General features: G+C 41.0%; 1 protein-coding gene across 1 annotated transcript; it reads left to right on the top strand.

Annotated features, from left to right (window-relative positions):
* The first annotated feature begins 1,396 nt into the window (after nt 1–1,396).
* Nucleotides 1,397–19,801, top strand: gabrr2a (gamma-aminobutyric acid type A receptor subunit rho2a). Its single transcript, XM_053632568.1, has 9 exons — nt 1,397–1,722; nt 5,633–5,739; nt 9,516–9,583; nt 12,146–12,369; nt 15,648–15,730; nt 16,021–16,161; nt 16,591–16,743; nt 17,210–17,418; nt 17,553–19,801. The coding sequence occupies exons 1-9, from the start codon at nt 1,568–1,570 to the stop codon at nt 17,856–17,858; spliced, it is 1,446 nt and encodes a 481-aa protein (XP_053488543.1). The 5' UTR covers nt 1,397–1,567; the 3' UTR covers nt 17,859–19,801.
* The last annotated feature ends 380 nt before the right edge of the window (nt 19,802–20,181 follow it).

The following is a 20,181-nucleotide window of genomic DNA, read 5'->3' as shown; positions in this document are numbered from 1 at the left end:
CCAAAGATCAATCACTGATCAGCATTATTCCCAAAGATTAATCACTGATCAGCATTATTCCCAAAGAACCAATCACTGATCAGCATTATTCCCAAAGATCAATCAGTGATCAGCATTATTCCCAAAGAACCAATCACTGATCAGCATTATTCCCAAAGATCAATCAGTGATCAGCATTATTCCCAAAGATCAATCATTGATCAACATTATTCCCAAAGATTAATCACTGATCAGCATTATTCCCAAAGATCAATCACTGATCAGCATTATTCCCAAAGATCAATCACTGATCAGCATTATTCCCAAAGATCAATCACTGATCAGCATTATTCCCAAAGATCAATCACTGATCAGCATTATTCCCAAAGATCAATCACTGATCAGCATTATTCCCAAAGATCAATCATTGATCAGCATTATTCCCAAAGAACCAATCACTGATCAGCATTATTCCCAAAGATCAATCACTGATCAGCATTATTCCCAAAGATCAATCACTGATCAGCATTATTCCCAAAGAACCAATCACTGTTGTTCCCCATGACCAGTTGTTCCCAATGACCAATCACTGATCACCATTGTTACCAGTTGCCATTTTTCTCAACATCGAATCATTAATCGCCATTTTCCCCCCAAAAAACTAATCCCTTTTAGCCACTTTTCCCATTCATGGATCACTAATCACCATTCTTCCAAATGAACAATCACTGATCACCATTCAGCCTTCAAAGGCTAATCACTGATCACAAAGTTCACAGTGAACAATCACCAATCACCACTGTTCCCAGTGACCACTCATCATTATTTCCAATGACTAATCACTGATCACCTTTGCTTGTCCCATCCATGGGCTTCGATTTTTATTTCTTTTTACTTCTATTTAAATTCTTTTCTCGGCAATATTTACAGTAAAAAAATGTTGTTATTCCATCCATAACTGCTCCTTTCATGTCTATTTCCACTACTCCTTATTTTAATTGTTGTCTGCGCTCTTGATAAAAACAGGAGTATTTTGTAAATATATCAGTCCGTGCCATGACCAAACATGACTTGTATCTATAAGAAATTATTTCTATCATTTCTAGATGGATTTCTATATAGAAAAATATTTCTATAGATCTATAAGAAATAAATCTAGTTTCTATTCTGATAAAGCTCTATTCAATTCTTCAACGTCATGTAACACATCTGATATACAAATAATAATAATAATAATAATAATAATAATAATAATAATAATAATAATAATTCAGCGATTATGCAAATTAGACCATGACGTCATCCGGCGATTCCCAGCGACTTTTTGAGCCGCATTAGCTACTTCCCCCAGAAAAGAGTTGGCAGCACTCTCTGGAAGACAGTCAACCCGATCTGGCAACCTGTTTTATAACCAATAGCGCGCGGGAGCAGGAGGAGTACTTATAGCGGTGAGATTTAAACGGTTGCCATAGCGATGCGCGGTGCAGCCTGTCGCGCGCTCTGACCGGAGCGATGCCGCCGATCCCGGGTCCGAGTCCTCGGGAATGATCCGCGCGCAGGGTGGCCGTGCAGGGTGAAGCTGCTGTGCATGTGCAGGGTGGAGCGCAGGGTGGAGCGCAGGATGCCTGGTCTGGAGATCTTGCTGATTGTAGCCGTGTGTCTGGTTTCCGTGGAGGAGTGCAGGAGTTACAGCCCAGCGCGTGAGAAACGCTGGACCGGAGCTGAGACCGAGAAACGGGGAGTGTAAGTGCTGCTTTTCATTTAATTTACTAAATGAAGTGCGAGGTTGGTTTGAGAGGTCTAACTGGAGCATGCATTCATCTCTGAGCTCACTGCTGAAACGTGGAGTGTAAATTCCAGGTAAAAATCTTTCGACTGCTTTTAAGAAAAATATTATGACAGGTTTGTTTGTTGTTGATGATGATGATGATGATGATGGTCAGGATGATATGATGATGATGATGATATGATGATGATGATAATGATGATGATGAAGGTGGTGGCGGTGGTGGTAGTTATTATGATGATGAGGGTGATGATGATGATATGATGATGAGGGTGATGATGATGATGGTGATGATAATGATGATGGTGATGATGAGGGTGATGATGATGAAGGTGGTGGTGGTAGTTATTATGATGATGATAATGAGGGTGATGATGATGAGGGTGATGATGATGATGAAGGTGGTGGCGGTGGTGGTAGTTATTATGATGATGATGATGATGATGATGATGAAGGTGGTGGTGGTGGTAGTTATTATGATGATGAGGGTGATGATGAAGGTGGTGATGGTAGTTATTATGATGATGATGGTGATGATGATGATGATGATGATGATGATAAAGGTGGTGGCGGTGGTGGTAGTTATTATGATGATGAGGGTGATGATGATGAAGGTGGTGGTGGTAGTTATTATGATGATGATAATGAGGGTGATGATGATGAGGGTGATGATGATGAAGGTGGTGGCGGTGGTGGTAGTTATTATGATGATGAGGGTGATGATGATGATGATGAAGGTGGTGGCGGTGGTGGCAGTTATTATGATGATGAGGGTGATTATGATGATGATGATGATGAAGGTGGTGATGGTAGTTATTATGATGATGATGGTGATGATGATGATGATGATGATGATGATGATAAAGGTGGTGGCGGTGGTGGTAGTTATTATGATGATGAGGGTGATGATGATGATGATGATGATGATGATGAAGGAATGCAGTGTTGTGCATTATGATAATTAGTTGGTACCTGATGCTGCTCCTGCTGCTGTTGCTGATGATGATGATGATGATGGTGGTGGTGGTGGTAGCAGTTATTATGATGATAAGGGTGATGAGGGTGATGATGATAATGATGATGATGAAGGTGGTGATGGTAGTTATTATGATGATGATGGTGATGATGATGATGATGATGAAGGTGGCGGTGGTGGTAGTTATTATGATGATGAGGGTGATGATGATGATGATGATGATGATGATGAAGGAATGCAGTGTTGTGCATTATGATAATTAGTTGGTACCTGATGCTGCTCCTGCTGCTGCTGATGATGATGATGACGATGATGGTGGTGGTGGTGGTGGTAGTAGTTATTATGATGATAAGGGTGATGAGGGTGATGATGATGATGATGATGATGATGGTGGTGGTGGTGGTAGTAGTTATTATGATGATAAGGGTGATGAGGGTGATGATGATAATGATGATGATGATGGTGGTGGTGGTGGTGGTAGTAGTTATTATGATGATAAGGGTGATGAGGGTGATGATGATAATGATGATAATGATGATGATGATGGTGGTGGTAGTAGTTATTATGATGATAAGGGTGATGAGGGTGATGATGATGATGATGATAATGATGATGATGATGGTGGTGGTAGTAGTTATTATGATGATAAGGGTGATGAGGGTGATGATGATGATGATGATGATGATGGTGGTGGTGGTGGTAGTAGTTATTATGATAATAAGGGTGATGAGGGTGATGATGATAATGATGATGATGATGGTGGTGGTGGTGGTGGTAGTAGTTATTATGATGATAAGGGTGATGAGGGTGATGATGATAATGATGATAATGATGATGATGATGGTGGTGGTAGTAGTTATTATGATGATAAGGGTGATGAGGGTGATGATGATAATGATGATGATGATGGTGGTGGTGGTGGTGGTAGTAGTTATTATGATGATAAGGGTGATGAGGGTGATGATGATAATGATGATAATGATGATGATGATGGTGGTGGTAGTAGTTATTATGATGATAAGGGTGATGAGGGTGATGATGATAATGATGATGATGATGATGGTGGTGGTGGTGGTAGTAGTTATTATGATGATAAGGGTGATGAGGGTGATGATGATAATGATGATGATGATGGTGGTGGTGGTGGTGGTAGTAGTTATTATGATGATAAGGGTGATGAGGGTGATGATGATGATGATGATAATGATGATGATGATGGTGGTGGTAGTAGTTATTATGATGATAAGGGTGATGAGGGTGATGATGATAATGATGATAATGATGATGATGATGGTGGTGGTAGTAGTTATTATGATGATAAGGGTGATGAGGGTGATGATGATGCTACAGATGTAAAATGACAAGAATGGTGATTGTACTCATTATAATTCGATTCATTGTGGTGGTCAGTTTGCGATTTAGTGATGATGATGATGAGGGTCATAAATAATGCTAAAAACTGAAGAAAAAAGCTTTAATGGAGAGTTGATAATGGATTTCATGGAGGGTTGAGAGTTGATGATGATGATGATGATGATGATGATGATGGTGGTGATTACGGTGATAAGGCTGATGATAATGCTACAGATGTACAATAACTTTGCTGAGGATTAAATTTAGTCCAGTTATAATGAAAATGATTATTATGATCCCTCTCAGGATCATGACGGTGATTTTTATTGGATGATGATGATGACGTTGATAATTATGACAGCGATAGCATTGATGACTATAATTTAGATAATACTGCTAAAGATAAAAGCATGAGTCGCATCATGATGAAAATGGAGATATGAAATGATACATATAATGAGATAAGATGAGGGTTAAATTTTCTATTATTATTATTATTATTAATATTAATATCATTCTTATTATTGTTATTATTATTATCTTTTCATAACCCAACCAACCCCCAGCCCTTAAAACCCTGTTCTCTTTTTCACTATGACTCATCTTTACCCTTAATGAAAGGGAAAAGGCCAGGGCACAATTAACATGACCCAGACAGCCGGCACACACGACCATGGTGCTGTATACACCGTGCACACGCTGTGCCCGATGCTCCTCGCACGGCACGCTCCAGCCACGTGTCTCGCGCACGTTTCATCCATCTGGTACTTACCACTGAGATGACACAACATCCGACTAAAGCCACTATCACAGCAAATAATCTCCTGCATGGAGGACATCAGCACAGGGGTTGAGAAGAAAAGCTTATTACGTACATTAGGACTCCATTCTCACACCGCTGAGGTGTCACAGTCAGTTTGGAATTCTCGGATACAGAAAGAAATGATAGTTGATGAGCTATAAAGAGTGGGAGTGGGGTCTCGGTGGCTTAATGATTTCTTTTCAAATCAACAAAATGGCACATAAACAGAGTAAGCGTTCTTAATTTATTCAGAGATGCAGTATCATGCGACGTTGAAAACCAGCACGCATAATGCGTAACGGATACTTCAACGGGCCGCGTTGTAGTCACTATTTCATACTCGTTCCGTCGTTTGACAACAGAAACCGAAAAAATACGTCGGTTGTTTTATTATTAATAATTATTATGAATTACTTGGAATTAAAAAAGAAGAAATTAGTTGCTTGCCAGTCGTATGATCGTTCTTGAGTTTTTCCAGCAGCCAGGTCTCGTTAATAACGTATTCTGTTTTCATTGATATTTGTGCATTTCTGTCAATTTGGTTCATTTTGTAGATTCGAATGATGAATTAACACGATATTGCGTGGTATCGTGATACTCCAGTATCGTAAGATATGTTTACGGTATCGTGACGGCCCTACCTGATTGCATGCTACCCCGTATATCGTGTAATAATGACTTGTTTGACAGAATAAATCGAATTTAAGGTCACATTTTGTTTATCGTTTTGTTTCAGACCTCTGGCGAAGAAGCCTCCAGATGTGACCAAATCCAGGAAGGTGAAAACCGAGCAGCTGCTCAGGGTAGACGATCATGACTTCACCATGAGACCGGCTTTTGGAGGTGAAGCCATTACTCCAAAAACAAATATTTCCTAGATTATGCAAAGCAATTATTTACATCATTACCCAATTAATTACCCCAATTATTTAATATCAAGGGCGCACGGTGCTTTAGTGGTCAGCACGTTCGCCTCACACCTCCAGGGTCGGGGTTCGATTCCCACCGTGACCCTGTGTGTGCGGAGTTCGCATGTTCTCCCCGTGCTGCGGGGGTTTCCTCCGGGTACTCCGGTTTCCTCCCCCAGTCCAAACACATGCACGGTAGGCTGATTGGCGTGTCTAAAGTGTCCGTAGTGTATGAATGGGTGTGTGAGTGTGTATGTGATTGTGTGTCCTGTGATGGATCGGCACACTGTCCAGGGTGTACCCCGCCTTGTGCCCCATGCTCCCTGCGATAGGCTCCAGGTTCCCCGTGACCCTGAAAAGGATAAAGCTGTATAGAAGATGGATGGATGGATTTAATATCAATGCATTCTGGAAATATTTACTCCATTACTCAGTCCAAATTCAATCCCCAGTTACGTACTCCAATTATTTACACTAATGAGTTATCCGCAGATATTTCCTGATTACTTTTCCCCAATATTTACCCAAATCATTTGCCCCCAACACTACTTAAATGCGCTCGTCCTCTTCCACAGGGCTCATCGGCCAAACATATTGTGCTTTTATTCTCTTCCTGCTGCAACAACGTGACAGAGGAGCTCACCTTTTCCTTCCTAGTGGCTCGTTCGCTATGCCATCATCAAACTCTACTGTGTCCTGACAGAGCGAAGAGCTCACAATCCTGGCTAGAAATACAGCAGGTTAGGAAAGTTCAACCATTCACAAGAAGTCATGAACGTACGGACTTATCAAGGTTACGAGAGGAATTACGCTGCATCTGTCGCACCGTCAGACATCAGGCCATGTCACTGCAGTGAGTGTGTATGATGTCTTTGAGAAGAAGAACGTTTTGTCAGATTTTCGAGAACAACGATATCAAAGGTGCACGCGCGTGTGTCGTTGTTGTTCTTTCTAAGGAAAAGTTCTCCCGATTCCGACAGAAATAGACACCTTTATAATCCGGTTTCTCACTCTGACACAGTGCAGTCGTCTTTTTTGATGTTTCTATGGCTCAGCAGTGTGTTACTTGCTTGTGTGCGTCTGATTCTCTCTGACGGCGTGTACCTTGCGGAATAGCATCACCCTCCGCAGGGGGGCACACAGAAGGGGATTAAGATAGCCCAAACACTGGGACACATTCATCCAAAATTGAGCCTGCCAGTGAATCTACAAATCTGCTGGAGACTGTTCCGGATGTGCCGCTGGGACCAGCTGAGCATGCTGGGAATTCACAGTACGGTTCGATATCGGGTCGTTATTAGAGAAATCTAAAATGTTTTCCTTTAATTCTTTTATGTCACATAAATACTGTATCGTTCCGTCTCATTATTAGCAGAGTTCAGGTAGAAAGTGTCGCAGGAGTCAGGGCTAAAGTGCAGGAATAATCTCCACACAACTCCCCAATACGGTGCTTTAAGGTCATGGATCGTTCTCTGACTGAGAACCATTCTCTTTATCGTTTCATGTAAGTGGAGAGTGGAACATCACACCATAGCAGTATAGATTTCATACCCTCATGGATTACAGTACACGCATGTGGGATTAGTGGACAGATTATGCTGGACTCAGATCACATACGATAAACGATATATTCATCGATGTACGCGCTCGCCAAAATGCAAGACTAAACAAAAGCATATTTATTTGTGAATATCAGGGCAGTTTGTATAGAAATATATCATTGACGTCATGCGCGAGAGCAAACCGGTGGAAAACATAATCATTCACTTCCTGTACTTGTTTTCCGTTCCATCCCACTTACATGACGCGTCAGCGCTGACATGTAGCGTGCAGCTGTTATAAATGACAGCTGAACTCTTCACTTGTCCCTTGGGGGGGTTTTTTTATTTATTTATTTCCTCGGTTAAAGATTTAAGCAGCAGCTCTCTGATGAGTTTGCCCATATGGACGCAGTGTTCGAATGTAGCTCGGCAGATCCCCTGACGAGATTGAGCTTTGTGCTAACTGCGTGTGGATTAGCACGGGTATCCGTCGGCGCACTCGAACGAGCCACGAGGCCGCGCACGTTCAGTTTGAGCAGCGAGCGAAGTTTTGGGCCGCATGAGATATGGGACAAATCCAGCCAAGGGCACTTTCAGACACGGACATACTGTAAAGCAGAGAGTTGATTAGTTTGGGCGCATTGATTTCACTCACAAGCTGTGATACTGCTTACTGTAAATGGCGCGTGACATGCAAACTGACTGGACGTGTGTGTAACTGCTGCCAGATTAGCTCAGATACTCATTGAAAAACATTTTTGAGATCTCCTATTTTTTTTTTTTTTTAATTGGTTGGAAGTGCAGGAGAAGTCACGCCCATCCAAAATTATCCTAAGTCGTCATGCTAATAGAGTGCATTCCTTCAGTACTTGTTAAGCAGGGACACGCCAATCCCCACCAATCATAATCAGACAACACCTGATACCGACCCAAAAAAAAAAAGCTTTGAGCATACACCTCTCGCTGTTGATCTCTTTCCGATAATTACGTACACAAAGTGACACCTTACCACAGAATCGATCCGTCCAATGACCGAAACGATATGCTTGAAACGAACGCTTGATCGTTTGCCGATCGTACAAGACCGTTTGAAGATTTCATGATGGCGTGCGATCAGTAGCTAAGAGGAACTCAAATATATACGAGTTAGCAAGTTAGAGTACGCTGCGTTCAAGTGCTACTCAGAAGTACGAGTTCAGAGGTCATGAGTACGACGTGGGGTTTTGGTCTAAAACGTTAGACAGCGAGCGTGAAACGCTTCTTTTGGGTTTTTTTTCATTCTTTTTTGTAACTAGGAGAGGTTCATTGTGCCTCACTGAAAGAAAGTGAATGAAGTGTTGTTTTGAATCCAGTTGGAGCAGGTTAACTGAATCAAATGCTGATGTCGTGGGGGGTTTTTTTTTTGCATGTTGCTGAGTGAAAGACTCCATCGCATGCGAGTCTTCGTGTGCCGTCTGCTGTAGGGGTAACAGTCATATCGGTAGCCAACACGAACAATACAAGTTCCCCGAGTTGTAGTTACGGCATTGTAGTCGCGTGTTCTCCCCGTGCTGCGGGGGTTTCCTCCGGGTACTCCGGTTTCCTCCCCCAGGCCAAAGACATGCATGGTAGGCTGATTGGCGTGTCCAAAGTGTCCATAGTGTATGAATGGGTGTGTGAGTGTGTATGTGATTGTGTGCCCTGGGATGGATTAGCACCCTGTCCAGGGTGTACCCCGCCTTGTGCCCGACGCTCCCTGGGATAGGCTCCAGGTTCCCCGTGACCCTGAAAAGGATAAAGCGGTATAGAAGATGGATGGATGGATGGATGCTTATACTTTCAGCCGTTATCATGCAACCTGCAAGAGATGCCCAAACCACTTATCAGCTCTGAGCCTGTATATAAATCTTTTGCTCTGGATAAATGTCCATGTGTACTCAAAGTATGACACACTTCATGATAGAGAAGCATATCACGTCCCAGTGGCCCAAAAACCACAGACATCATTCAGGTTTTGTAAAGCACAAACTCCAGTGATCGATGTAAATCAATGTACACAGTTTGTGGGTTAATGAGCTGTTAGGTAACACACATTCCGGTGTATATTATGCAAACCTATCGCCAGCGTGTCCGGTGAAACGGTTGGAGGATTGCATGTTTGGTTTAATTGCGTGTTTACTCTTCATCGCAGGTCCTGCTATTCCTGTGGGCGTCGACGTCCAGGTCGAAAGCTTGGACAGCATTTCAGAAGTAGACATGGTGAGTCGAATCTTTTATAAACATGCGTAAACGTTAATCGGTGACATGAAGAGATATTTACGCAGGGAAAGTCGCAGGTATTCAGAGTCGGGTTACGCACATGGTCTACACTGATGTATTCTGAGCCGTGTTCAGATGATTAAAATCACGCCTTTTGAAGTTGGGGTTTCTTTTTTCTTGATTAGGATCGGCCAAGACGGGGCTTTAGACTACAGCCTTTAAGATCATGCTCTTGCCTTTGGCTGTTTAATACAATATTAAATTTTGATAAACTGCTGCGTTTTTATTTTTATTTTTGTATTTTTGTTTGCAGTTTATTTTGTTCTATAGTCTGTGTAGCACTTAAGTCTGTAACTCTTCCCTATGTACACGTAACTCATCTCCAAAACTGCCCTAATAAGATATAAAATACTGGCCAAAAACATGCCAGATCTCATCAGTACCTTAGTAGATTGTGTGGACTTCCTGCGTTTGAGGAGGCCCAAACACGTGCTGATAATGATGATGATTCAAACGCAATTCATTGTAAAGCCATGCTTTATTTTATTTATTTTTTTAATTGTCCATTCTAAAATTCCATTCTATAGTTAATCCGTTCGTTTATTTTGAAAGGTTCTTTCGCTCTGGCATGGAATCATACCAAGAAACACAATTAATTAATCAACATCATTCATAAAAATGACGGAATTCATAAATCTTGACGCCTGGCAACCGTTAGTCGTGGAATATGTCAGGTTTCGGCGCTCCTTGGCTCGTTAGGAGCGAGACCATCTGCTTGGAAACACTGTGTTTAATTAGAAATCTGGGCTATAACTAAGACAAGCCCTTCCTATCGGCATAATAGACTATATCATGTCCATACGCATATTTTACATCCATTAACATGGCTTTGTAAACTAAAACAGGGCCTGAACATATACACTCTCTTGCTCAAAAATCCTTAAAACCGATTGGTATGATTGCGCTGATTCTCGAACGACTTGGCGTTTGTGATCAGAACTAGCTTACTGGACGTAACAGACCTCATCTGATTGTTCCTGGTGTCTAGCGCGAGCAATTATTATAAATTAGACTTTCTGTCTGTTTCATGCCAGCTCTTTGGGAATGCGTGCCTGTGCTCTGGATCGCAGGCGGAAGGACCGGCCGAGCCGCTGTTACTGAAAACGAATCGCAGCTTCCGTCCTGCGGATTCGAGAACTCCAGAAAACAGAAGCTGGGATATAATGATATACAGCACCTACGGCGCTTATTTACATTTGAATTCCTTCCATTTGAATCGTTCGTGACATCCGAGTGTCATCATTCAGCTGTGCACGGTTACAGGTTACTAAAAGCGAAATGTTTATGGTTATGTAACGGGGTTAAGAACAGGTGGATGATGTGTTTTACAGTGATTTAGAGTAGAGTGTAGAGGATCAAGGGTTTTTTTATATATATACACAGTGGAAAATACAGCTTTACAGCCGGTAGTGATCATTTCATTTGTAATCGTTTACATTTGTTTGCTGTTCACCTTCACGGTTAGTCTGCCGTATAAACTGCCAATCAAATGCTGCGAGTGTGGAGTATATCAAATATTGTTGGGTGTACGAAAACAAATTGTGTTAATGCAACTCAGTTCAGTCGCGTGGAACCGATGTACGCATTTGAATTCAATGATTTTTTTTGTGTGTGTATTAGATTCAGTCTAAGATCTTGGCATCCATTTTTTTTTAAACTAGCCCTATTCGGTGTAAAAACCACGACCCTGGCAATGAATAATCCTCATCCAATGAAAATACTCATAGACTGAGCATGGGGCAGCGCGATTCCCGCCCCAGTCGGACTCTATTAGTTTTTGTAAGCATTTGTAAGTTCCCATTTTTAACCACTAGGGGCATTAATAACACCTAGTGGATTCTATTAACCGGTCCCTCCAAGATTTTGCGATTTTGCAATCACAGAAATTTAACCCAAAATCAAGCAAACGCTGCAATATTCGGAGGAGCTTTTTAAATTACCGCAGATTTTCCGCAGATTCAGGCCGAGACGTGTCGTGTGATGTCATCACGACACGCGTTCAGCCAAATCCCTCTTTGATTCACGTGCGTCGAACGTCAGTACAGCTAAAAGGTCTCGTTTACCAACAAACATCGCTGCGAAAGAGCGCGCAAGACAATTCCATGCGATTGTAATTTCGCAGATTCGAGTAGTTCTCCGCAAAAAAAAAAAACTCCGCGAACTTATATCTGTAATCTCTCTTTGAATCATTAGTCAATCAGAAGATATAATTAGTATTTCAACAGAATTTTAAATGTGTGGTGTTGTGAATGAGGACTTTATGACGATTGACATCTGGACATCTGGACGAGGCACCAGTGTAAATTATGTAAATTAAGTACGTTGTAAATTATGTAAATATGCAATAAATATATATATATATTTTTTAAAAATTCATGAATAGTACATATTTTTTTCTCTAAGCAGGCAGAATTTAGAGTTATAAACTATATTGTAACTGTGAGCTATGAATTTGTGACGTGACAGATTACCAATCCTTCTGAACTGATTCTCATTGTGCAGGACTTCACCATGACCTTATACCTCAGACACTACTGGAAGGACGAGCGTCTGTCCTTTGCCAGCACCACGAACAAAAGCATGACTTTCGACGGACGCTTGGTGAAAAAGATCTGGGTGCCCGATGTGTTTTTTGTGCACTCGAAGAGATCCTTCATCCATGACACCACCACTGAGAACATCATGCTGAGAGTTTTCCCAGACGGCCATGTCCTCTACAGTCTGAGGTGGGAGCAAACAAATTGGCGGGGGTGTTCTGCTAGCGCAGTTCAACGCTAGTTGAGTTTTCACAAGAATTCCTTCTTTTAATTAACAACGGAACTTGGAACTGAAGAAAAAACCTGACACGGTGCTACAAAAAGGGAAGGTTGTGCAACATGCTAGCTAATCAACTTACTCCAGAAGTAAACACACCCAATTAAAGCCTGGCAGTGAGTGTGCAGTCAGATAAATAAAACACATATTATGTTCTGATTTACACTGTATTTTAAAACATTTTCTTTCATCACTTATAGCATCTCTAAAGAGTCGCTTCCTCACAAGCCTCTTTTTTTTTTTTAATAAAAGGAAAAAAATGCAGCTTGTCACATAACTGAGAAACTGCAAAGCGCAAACACTTCCATCCTGAAAAACTTCCCTGTGTCAGAAAACATAAAAGAACAGCTTTACTCTGAAGTGCTGACCCTTGCTGAAGACCTCTTGAATCAAATTTCTGCACTGAAAAAAAAATAAAAAATCAACCTTGGGTAAAACTAACAAAACTGGTTCAGCTGGTTGCAGGTACTTCTATTAGATTTTATTAGATTTTATTCAACTGGGGAATTTTTTTTTTTTTTTACCTGCAACCTTAATTTTATCCGAGGTCTAATTTTTTTGCGCTGCATTTTTAAACGGTGATTTTTCTTAACAGTTTAATAACAACATATTGGTAATCTGATGCTGACATTTAGGTCGTATCCTCGCCATTACACAACACATGCATACGGACTTGTTTTAATATAATATATTTGTGGCTGGTGAAAAGGTAAACCTTGCCCTACAGCAGTTTGGAGATATTACCTGTGCAATGCCGCATGCATTCAAATTAGTGACTCGCTTGCGGTGATGTTTTTGTGTGTGTCTCTGCTGACGTGAGGGAGGAACTGGGCAGAGCTACGTGCGTGTATTAGGGCCAGCACTCATTTCAAAGTCAAATATCCACCTAGTTGCTGCAGGGGAAACTGTCAGTACTGATGGCGCTGGCCTATTTTATTTATGCTGGCTGATACAAGGTGGACAGTACTGATTCACTAACGACTTCTCCGGAACAGACAAGAAGTAAACACAGAGGGCTCGTGGATTGATGAATAATACAAAAGCTGTGTGTCCATTCCCTTTACATTAATTTTGACCATTGATATCATCCCGTCACGTCAGTTAGGACGATGAGGATATACGTTTCTTTAATATGGGATACTTTTCAAAGTCGGTATAAAAAAGAATATAGAAATATCCTTCGACGTGCTTCAGACGCTTTCAAACTCGATTTAAAACTTTTTTTGGAGAAGTGAAAATCGAATAAAGGTTTTTACCCAAAGGTACCTTTGTTGTTTCTATGGTAACTTTGTAATTACACGATGATGCGGTTTTAGAAACATTTTATTAATAAGAGTACAACAATTTTCAAATCATTTAGGACGCTTAATCAGACAGTCTATATATAAAAGCGGTAAGTAACTACAGCTCAGAAGTCACTTACTGCTTTTATCACAGAAGAAACAACGCCACAGCTCTGTTTATAACACTGTTCCTTTGTCAAACACCCAGCTGAACGCTGGAATTCCGTCTTCGGATAAAATCTATTCACACATACCAACTGTACACCTGTACCAACATGATCGATCAGGCTGGTTCTTCAAATTTGGCACTCGAGGTCCAGTGTCCTGCAGAGTTTACCTCCAACTCTAATCAAACACACCTGAACAAGCTAACCAAGGTCTTCAGGATTGCTAGAAAATTACAGGAAGGTGAGTTTGGAGGTTGGAGCTAAACCCTGCAGGTTTGAAGAACCCTGTTATAGATCGCGCTTCACTTTTAGTAACACTTTAGACATCACTGACAAGTATAAATTACTGTATGTCAAACATAAACATAATTACTGTCAAATATTGTTTATTTTTATTAATTGTTATGCTTATATTACATCGGTTCATTTCTCAAAATGCATGAATGAAGTAGGCTTATCCCCAGAGTTCTACTAGCCCTAGCTCTGCAGCCATTGCAATCTCAAACTCAAATTTCTTACAGCAGAATGCTACTATAGAGGACTTATTTCTCTGAAAATTTCAGGTTCGTATCTGGTCCCTCACCAGAGATATTCAACCCGAAAGTGAGGGGATTTTTTTTTTTTTTAAGAAATTGCACTTTCTCACCTCCATAAAAAAACTAAGTTAAAAATAAGAGAAGTCTCAAATCTGAAATGTTCTGCATGTACACTACACTTACCTAAATACCCCCTAAAAAATTTAAACTGAGATTCCAACCCTTCCCTGTATAAACTGACCCTAAACATGGAAATGTGAGCAATCTTGAGCATTATAATTTAAAAAGTTCTAAGTCTAAGGAAAAAGTGCAAATGTGCAAAATATCAAATATTATATATGTGCATGTACCTTCTAATGGTTTAAACCTAAATTTAAACCAAGTAATAATAATAATAATAATAATAATAATAATAATAATAAAACTGGTGGTTGTGCAATGCCAGTACACAGAGGTAATAACTCAAACAAATAAGAAAATTAAACACGGTCAAGCAAGTTTACAATTACTGTACCATTTGAGATGGAATAACCCATATCTCTTTTTATCCTAAAAACTTAATTTAAAGGTGCTTAATGTAAGATTTTGCTCCCTGGTGAAAAGATGATGTGTACTACATGTGGCAGGACATTTAGTAAAATAAAATGACATCATTGGCATGCTTACATATTTTAAAAGGGACAGTATTATTACAGTATTATGTGATTTGGGGCACAACATACACGATGTAATTATCTGCTGCCATTATCACAATCTCCGCAAACCAATATAACACTCATTAAAGAGAAATATTCCCACATTATCCACTAGCCCGCTTATGTTTCGTATGCAAGCTAAAAGGACTAAAAAAAATACACACCCCAAAGGTGAGCGGAGCAAATGATGAAATTCACAGTCCACAACATGGATATGTTGGCTTCCGATCATTATATCAGATCTGTGTCTATTTGGCTCGGATCACAATCACACCGGCCTTCTGTGGATAAGACCGAGGATTCGTGATTCATTCATCACATCCCAGTAGAATCCCAAACGAACCAAATCGGATTTGGACACAAATCGCTCACTCTTTGTTGAAAAAATGTTTTCATTTCATGAAATTGGGCTGTAGGATGATCGTACCCTGAGTTGGGGTTGTTGGGTTTATTTGTGTGGTCATTTTTCAGCTCTGAATTCGTAAGCGTGTGTGTGTTGTGTGTTTCAGAGTGACGGTTACGGCCGCCTGTAACATGGACTTCAGCCGCTTTCCTCTGGACTCGCAGACCTGTTCTCTAGAGCTCGAGAGTTGTCAGTTGAATTACTCTCTCTCTCTCTCACACACACACACACACACACACACACACACACACACACACATATTTGTATCACCTTTATATAAAGCTGAGATCTTTTGGAATACCATGTCAATTTCCATTTATTTATTTATTTATTTATTTATTTATTTTCAAATTGGTCTAATGCTGTATTGTATATTCAGACTCAGCACACATACACTCTTACCACACAGCAGCCAGGAGCTACCACTGACCCGATTTCTGTAGTAATCCTGTCCTGTGTTTTGTTCCTCTGCCTCACAGATGCTTACACAGATGAAGATCTGATGCTGTACTGGAAGAGCGGGGACGAGTCTCTGAGCACAGATGACAGGATCTCCCTCTCTCAGTTCCTCATCCAGAAGTTTCACACTACCTCTCGTCTGGCTTTCTACAGCAGCACAGGTCTGAAAGATGTCACATGCTGTTGATTAGCCCTTCTCATTTGTTGTGTTTAGTTTACTATTGGACAGTTGACGATTGGAAAAATATCGCCTGGTCCGGTCTTCACTTGTCCAATTTCGCTGTCCGTTCTGTCGCCTCGGATTCTTGTCGCTGGCTGACCGGAGCTCATCTGCCTCAAGGTTCAGCATATTGTGCATTCTCAGATGCTTTTCTGCTCAGCACGTTTGTAATGAGTTGTTATTATTTTAGTTATCAACTCGAACCAGTCTGGCCAGGCGCTCTCTTCTTGGTTGTTTCTGAACAGATCAGACAGTTACTGAAATACCTCTGGCGAACGTCTGGCGCCGACAGCGAGGGCCGCCGCGATCAAAGCCACCGCGATCTCATTCATCTGAAATGTCTGCGTTTTCTCTCTCTGTCTTTCCTCAGGCTGGTACAACCGGCTGTACATCAACTTCACGCTGCGGCGTCACATCTTCTTCTTCCTGCTGCAGACGTATTTTCCAGCCACGCTCATGGTCATGCTGTCCTGGGTTTCCTTTTGGATCGACCGCAGAGCCGTGCCAGCCCGAGTTTCCCTGGGTAAACCTATTCAAATCATTTCGCTTCAATTTGATCTGGTAGCGCTTTTAGCGGTAGACATCGCAGCTTTACGTAATTTGACCGCCAAAAGTCTACGCTTATTACTCGGTTATTTATCCTAAATTATATTATTCGTTAACGCTCATGAATTATCACTCAGTTATTTATCCTAAACTATGGTGTTTAGCAACTACTATGGATTATTACTCGGGTTATTTTATACTAAAGTATAGTATTTAGTAACTATTATGACTTATTGACTTATTACTCAGCAATTCATCTTAAAATGCACTGTTTAGTAAGCACTAAGTGAATCTTTGCTCAGTTATTTATCCGGAAGTCTGGTATTTATTAACTACAATAAATGATTTCTCTAAATACTATAATACTATAAAGTATATTCTTTAGTAGCTGCTATGGATCATTGAGTAGCTACAGTGAAACTGGACATGTATCCCCTATACAGGTATCACCACGGTGCTCACTATGTCCACTATCATTACCGGCGTGAACGCCTCCATGCCCCGAGTGTCCTACATCAAAGCTGTGGACATTTATCTGTGGGTCAGCTTTGTGTTTGTTTTTCTCTCCGTCCTTGAGTACGCCGCAGTCAACTATCTTTCCACCGTACAGGACAGGAGAGAGCGCAAACTCCGAGAGCGACTCCGAGCACAGGTGATAACACACACTGTTACTCCTCCCACACACTGTATAATTCAACAATAACATCAGTGAAAGTCTGTCCTGTTTGGGGTACATGTATAACTTTGTCTTTGACCGCTGACCTCACCGTGTCCTCCTTGTTTCAGTCGTTGTCCTGCACATGTGGCTTGCCCCACACCAGGACCATGATGCTGGACGGGACGTGCAGCGAGGCGGACACCAACAGCCTGGCAGGCTACACCGATGCTCCCATGATGCCTCAGGAGGTGGAGAAACGTGAGCACATGGTGGTGCACCTGTCGGTCAGCAATGCCTCCACGGCTACCAAGAAGAAAGGCCTGCGCAACTTCAGCATAATCCAGAACACACACGTCATCGACAAGTACTCACGCATGATCTTTCCAGGATCCTACATCTTTTTCAACCTCATATACTGGTCTGTTTATTGCTGATGCGCACATCTGTCTGGGACATGAAGACTCTATGACCACGCCTGGTCAGTTTTAGTCTTGACGTTTAAGACTGGCACTTACCCATGTCAGATTACACTCTTAAAATGTAAGTGAGATGAATTTCAATGCTGAAGTCTGTCCTTTCACCTTTGGATTATTGTTTTTTTTCCCCCTGTTTCCTACTTTCTAGATATTTTTTTCTACTTTTGGCCATTCCAGCGCCGCCCTGCACACGCCCCCACACCATTTTTGCCCAGTTGTTTAATTTTATTGTCATACGTCGTCTCTTTAGCTGCAGAACCCAAAGTCTAGGGGGTGGAGCTGGACTTCATCCAACTCCTCCTACAAGCGAACCCCTCTTCCTAACACACACCATGCTGTACAACACAAAACAACACACTTACACTTATCCAGTCTGAAACACGTGAAATGTCTTCATTTCCAGGATTTAAGCTTGGCTCCACCCGGGTAGGAGGAGCTAAATCAGGTCTGACTCCACCCCAGGAGCTTTGGTCTGTGTCTGGGTCTTAACATGATTAAATATATAAATATTACAAAATTCCTTTATTAATTATTTTGTCTCTATAAAGTGCAAGAAAAGAAAGAGATCAGAGGAGACAGAATCTTGTTCAGCGCTGAAAGCTTTGTGATTTCATGACCTCGATTTAATACAGTATCTTGTGACATTGGTAAGTTTTGGGCAGCTCAACTAGCTGCCAGTGTACAATATAAAAAGATCAAATGCTAAATAATAGCATGTGCCGGATCAAGTGCTATTTTAATAATGGCTGCCGAATTATGAGGGTGGAAGCCATTTTGTTCAATTGACCCAATATACTGGCACTATACTAAACTCCTATTAGAGGTTTCCTGTCTTCTCATTCACGTACCATTGTATTAGTTTCATTTTTCTTTCCATTTTTCATTTTTAAATGTCTCATGCTTTTATGTTACACCGTATAACATTGACGGCAAGTCTCACAACCTTGGAGGCACGAACTACACGCCGGAAATTTAGGTAATCAAAAGCAGCTGCGTAACCCGATCCTGAATATGTGGAACTTTCTCTGTGTAAATATTGATGTAACCTTTGGACTCATGGGTCTAAAAAATATCTAAGAAGAAAGTACCCAGAAAAATACAGAGACGATTGAAGTGTCGAATAAAATACTGTACTAAAAGACGTTCCATAAAGTTAAGAAATTAAGAGAGTCCATCTTTCCTATGAACATCAGATCAGGTTGCCTGATCTTGTCAAATTTAGCTACACGACTTTTTTCTTTTTCTGTACAGTAACAATTTTCTCCGATGTGAAATGATACATAAGAGCTCCGATCCACTGATAAAACATAACACACGACTTACATACAGGTGTGTGATTGTGTACACAGCTGTAAATTGTTTCATTTTATCTGAACGATTTCCTTACACCTCGCCAGGTGCAACTTAATTTATTTCATGTATTTCTTATCAGATGTTGTTGGAGCGTTTGTGTAAATTCTTGTTAGTATAAGAGATGGATCGTTATTAGTCGTTTTTGTTAGTCTGCTTACCTGCTGTGTTATTTATCAAATTTACGACTAAATGGATCACTTACTGTATACAGTACACTGCACTGCAGACAGATGTGTGCACTGCTGGATTGGATGGGTCAAATATGTGTACATATTTCTACGACGTGCTTTTCTTATTTGAGTGTTTGAAATAAATAATAGGGAACGCTCCTCACATGTTTTCACTGCGGCCTGGTTTCCTGTCCATGTACTGTCGGGTCCATAAGTATTCGGACACTGACGCAATTTTAGTTATTTTGTCTCTGTACACCACCACAATGGAATAGAAATGAGGCAAGATGTGATTGAGGTGTAGACGTTCAGATGTAATTGAAGGGGTTTAACAAAAATATTGCATTAATATAGCGTTTAGGAATTACAGCCATTTATACCCGCCGTTGTCACAGACTCAAAAGTAATTGGGCAACTGACTGATAAATCCCTTCATTATGTCATGACAAATTAAGGCGATGAAAGGTCTGGAGTTGGTTCCGATTTGCATTTGGTAGCAGTTCGTGGGAACTCTTGATACACGGTCCAAAGAGGTGAGTGGCCAAATCAACAATTTGGTACATTCTTAAAAAGAAGGAATGCACTGGTGAGCTCAAAAGGCCTGGAAGACCACGGAAAGAGAAGAGTATGTAGAAGGAAAGGAACGGCTCATGATCCAAAGCATGCCATATCATCTATCAAACATGTGGAGGAAGTGTTATGGCATGGGCATGTATGGCTGCCATTTGAACTGGTTAACCGGTGTTTATTGATGATGT

Source organism: Ictalurus furcatus, chromosome 9, assembly GCF_023375685.1.
Source record: "Ictalurus furcatus strain D&B chromosome 9, Billie_1.0, whole genome shotgun sequence".
NCBI lineage: Eukaryota > Metazoa > Chordata > Actinopteri > Siluriformes > Ictaluridae > Ictalurus > Ictalurus furcatus.
The sequence above is the reverse complement of the archived record's forward strand: the minus strand, read 5'-3'. Positions and strand labels throughout refer to the sequence as shown.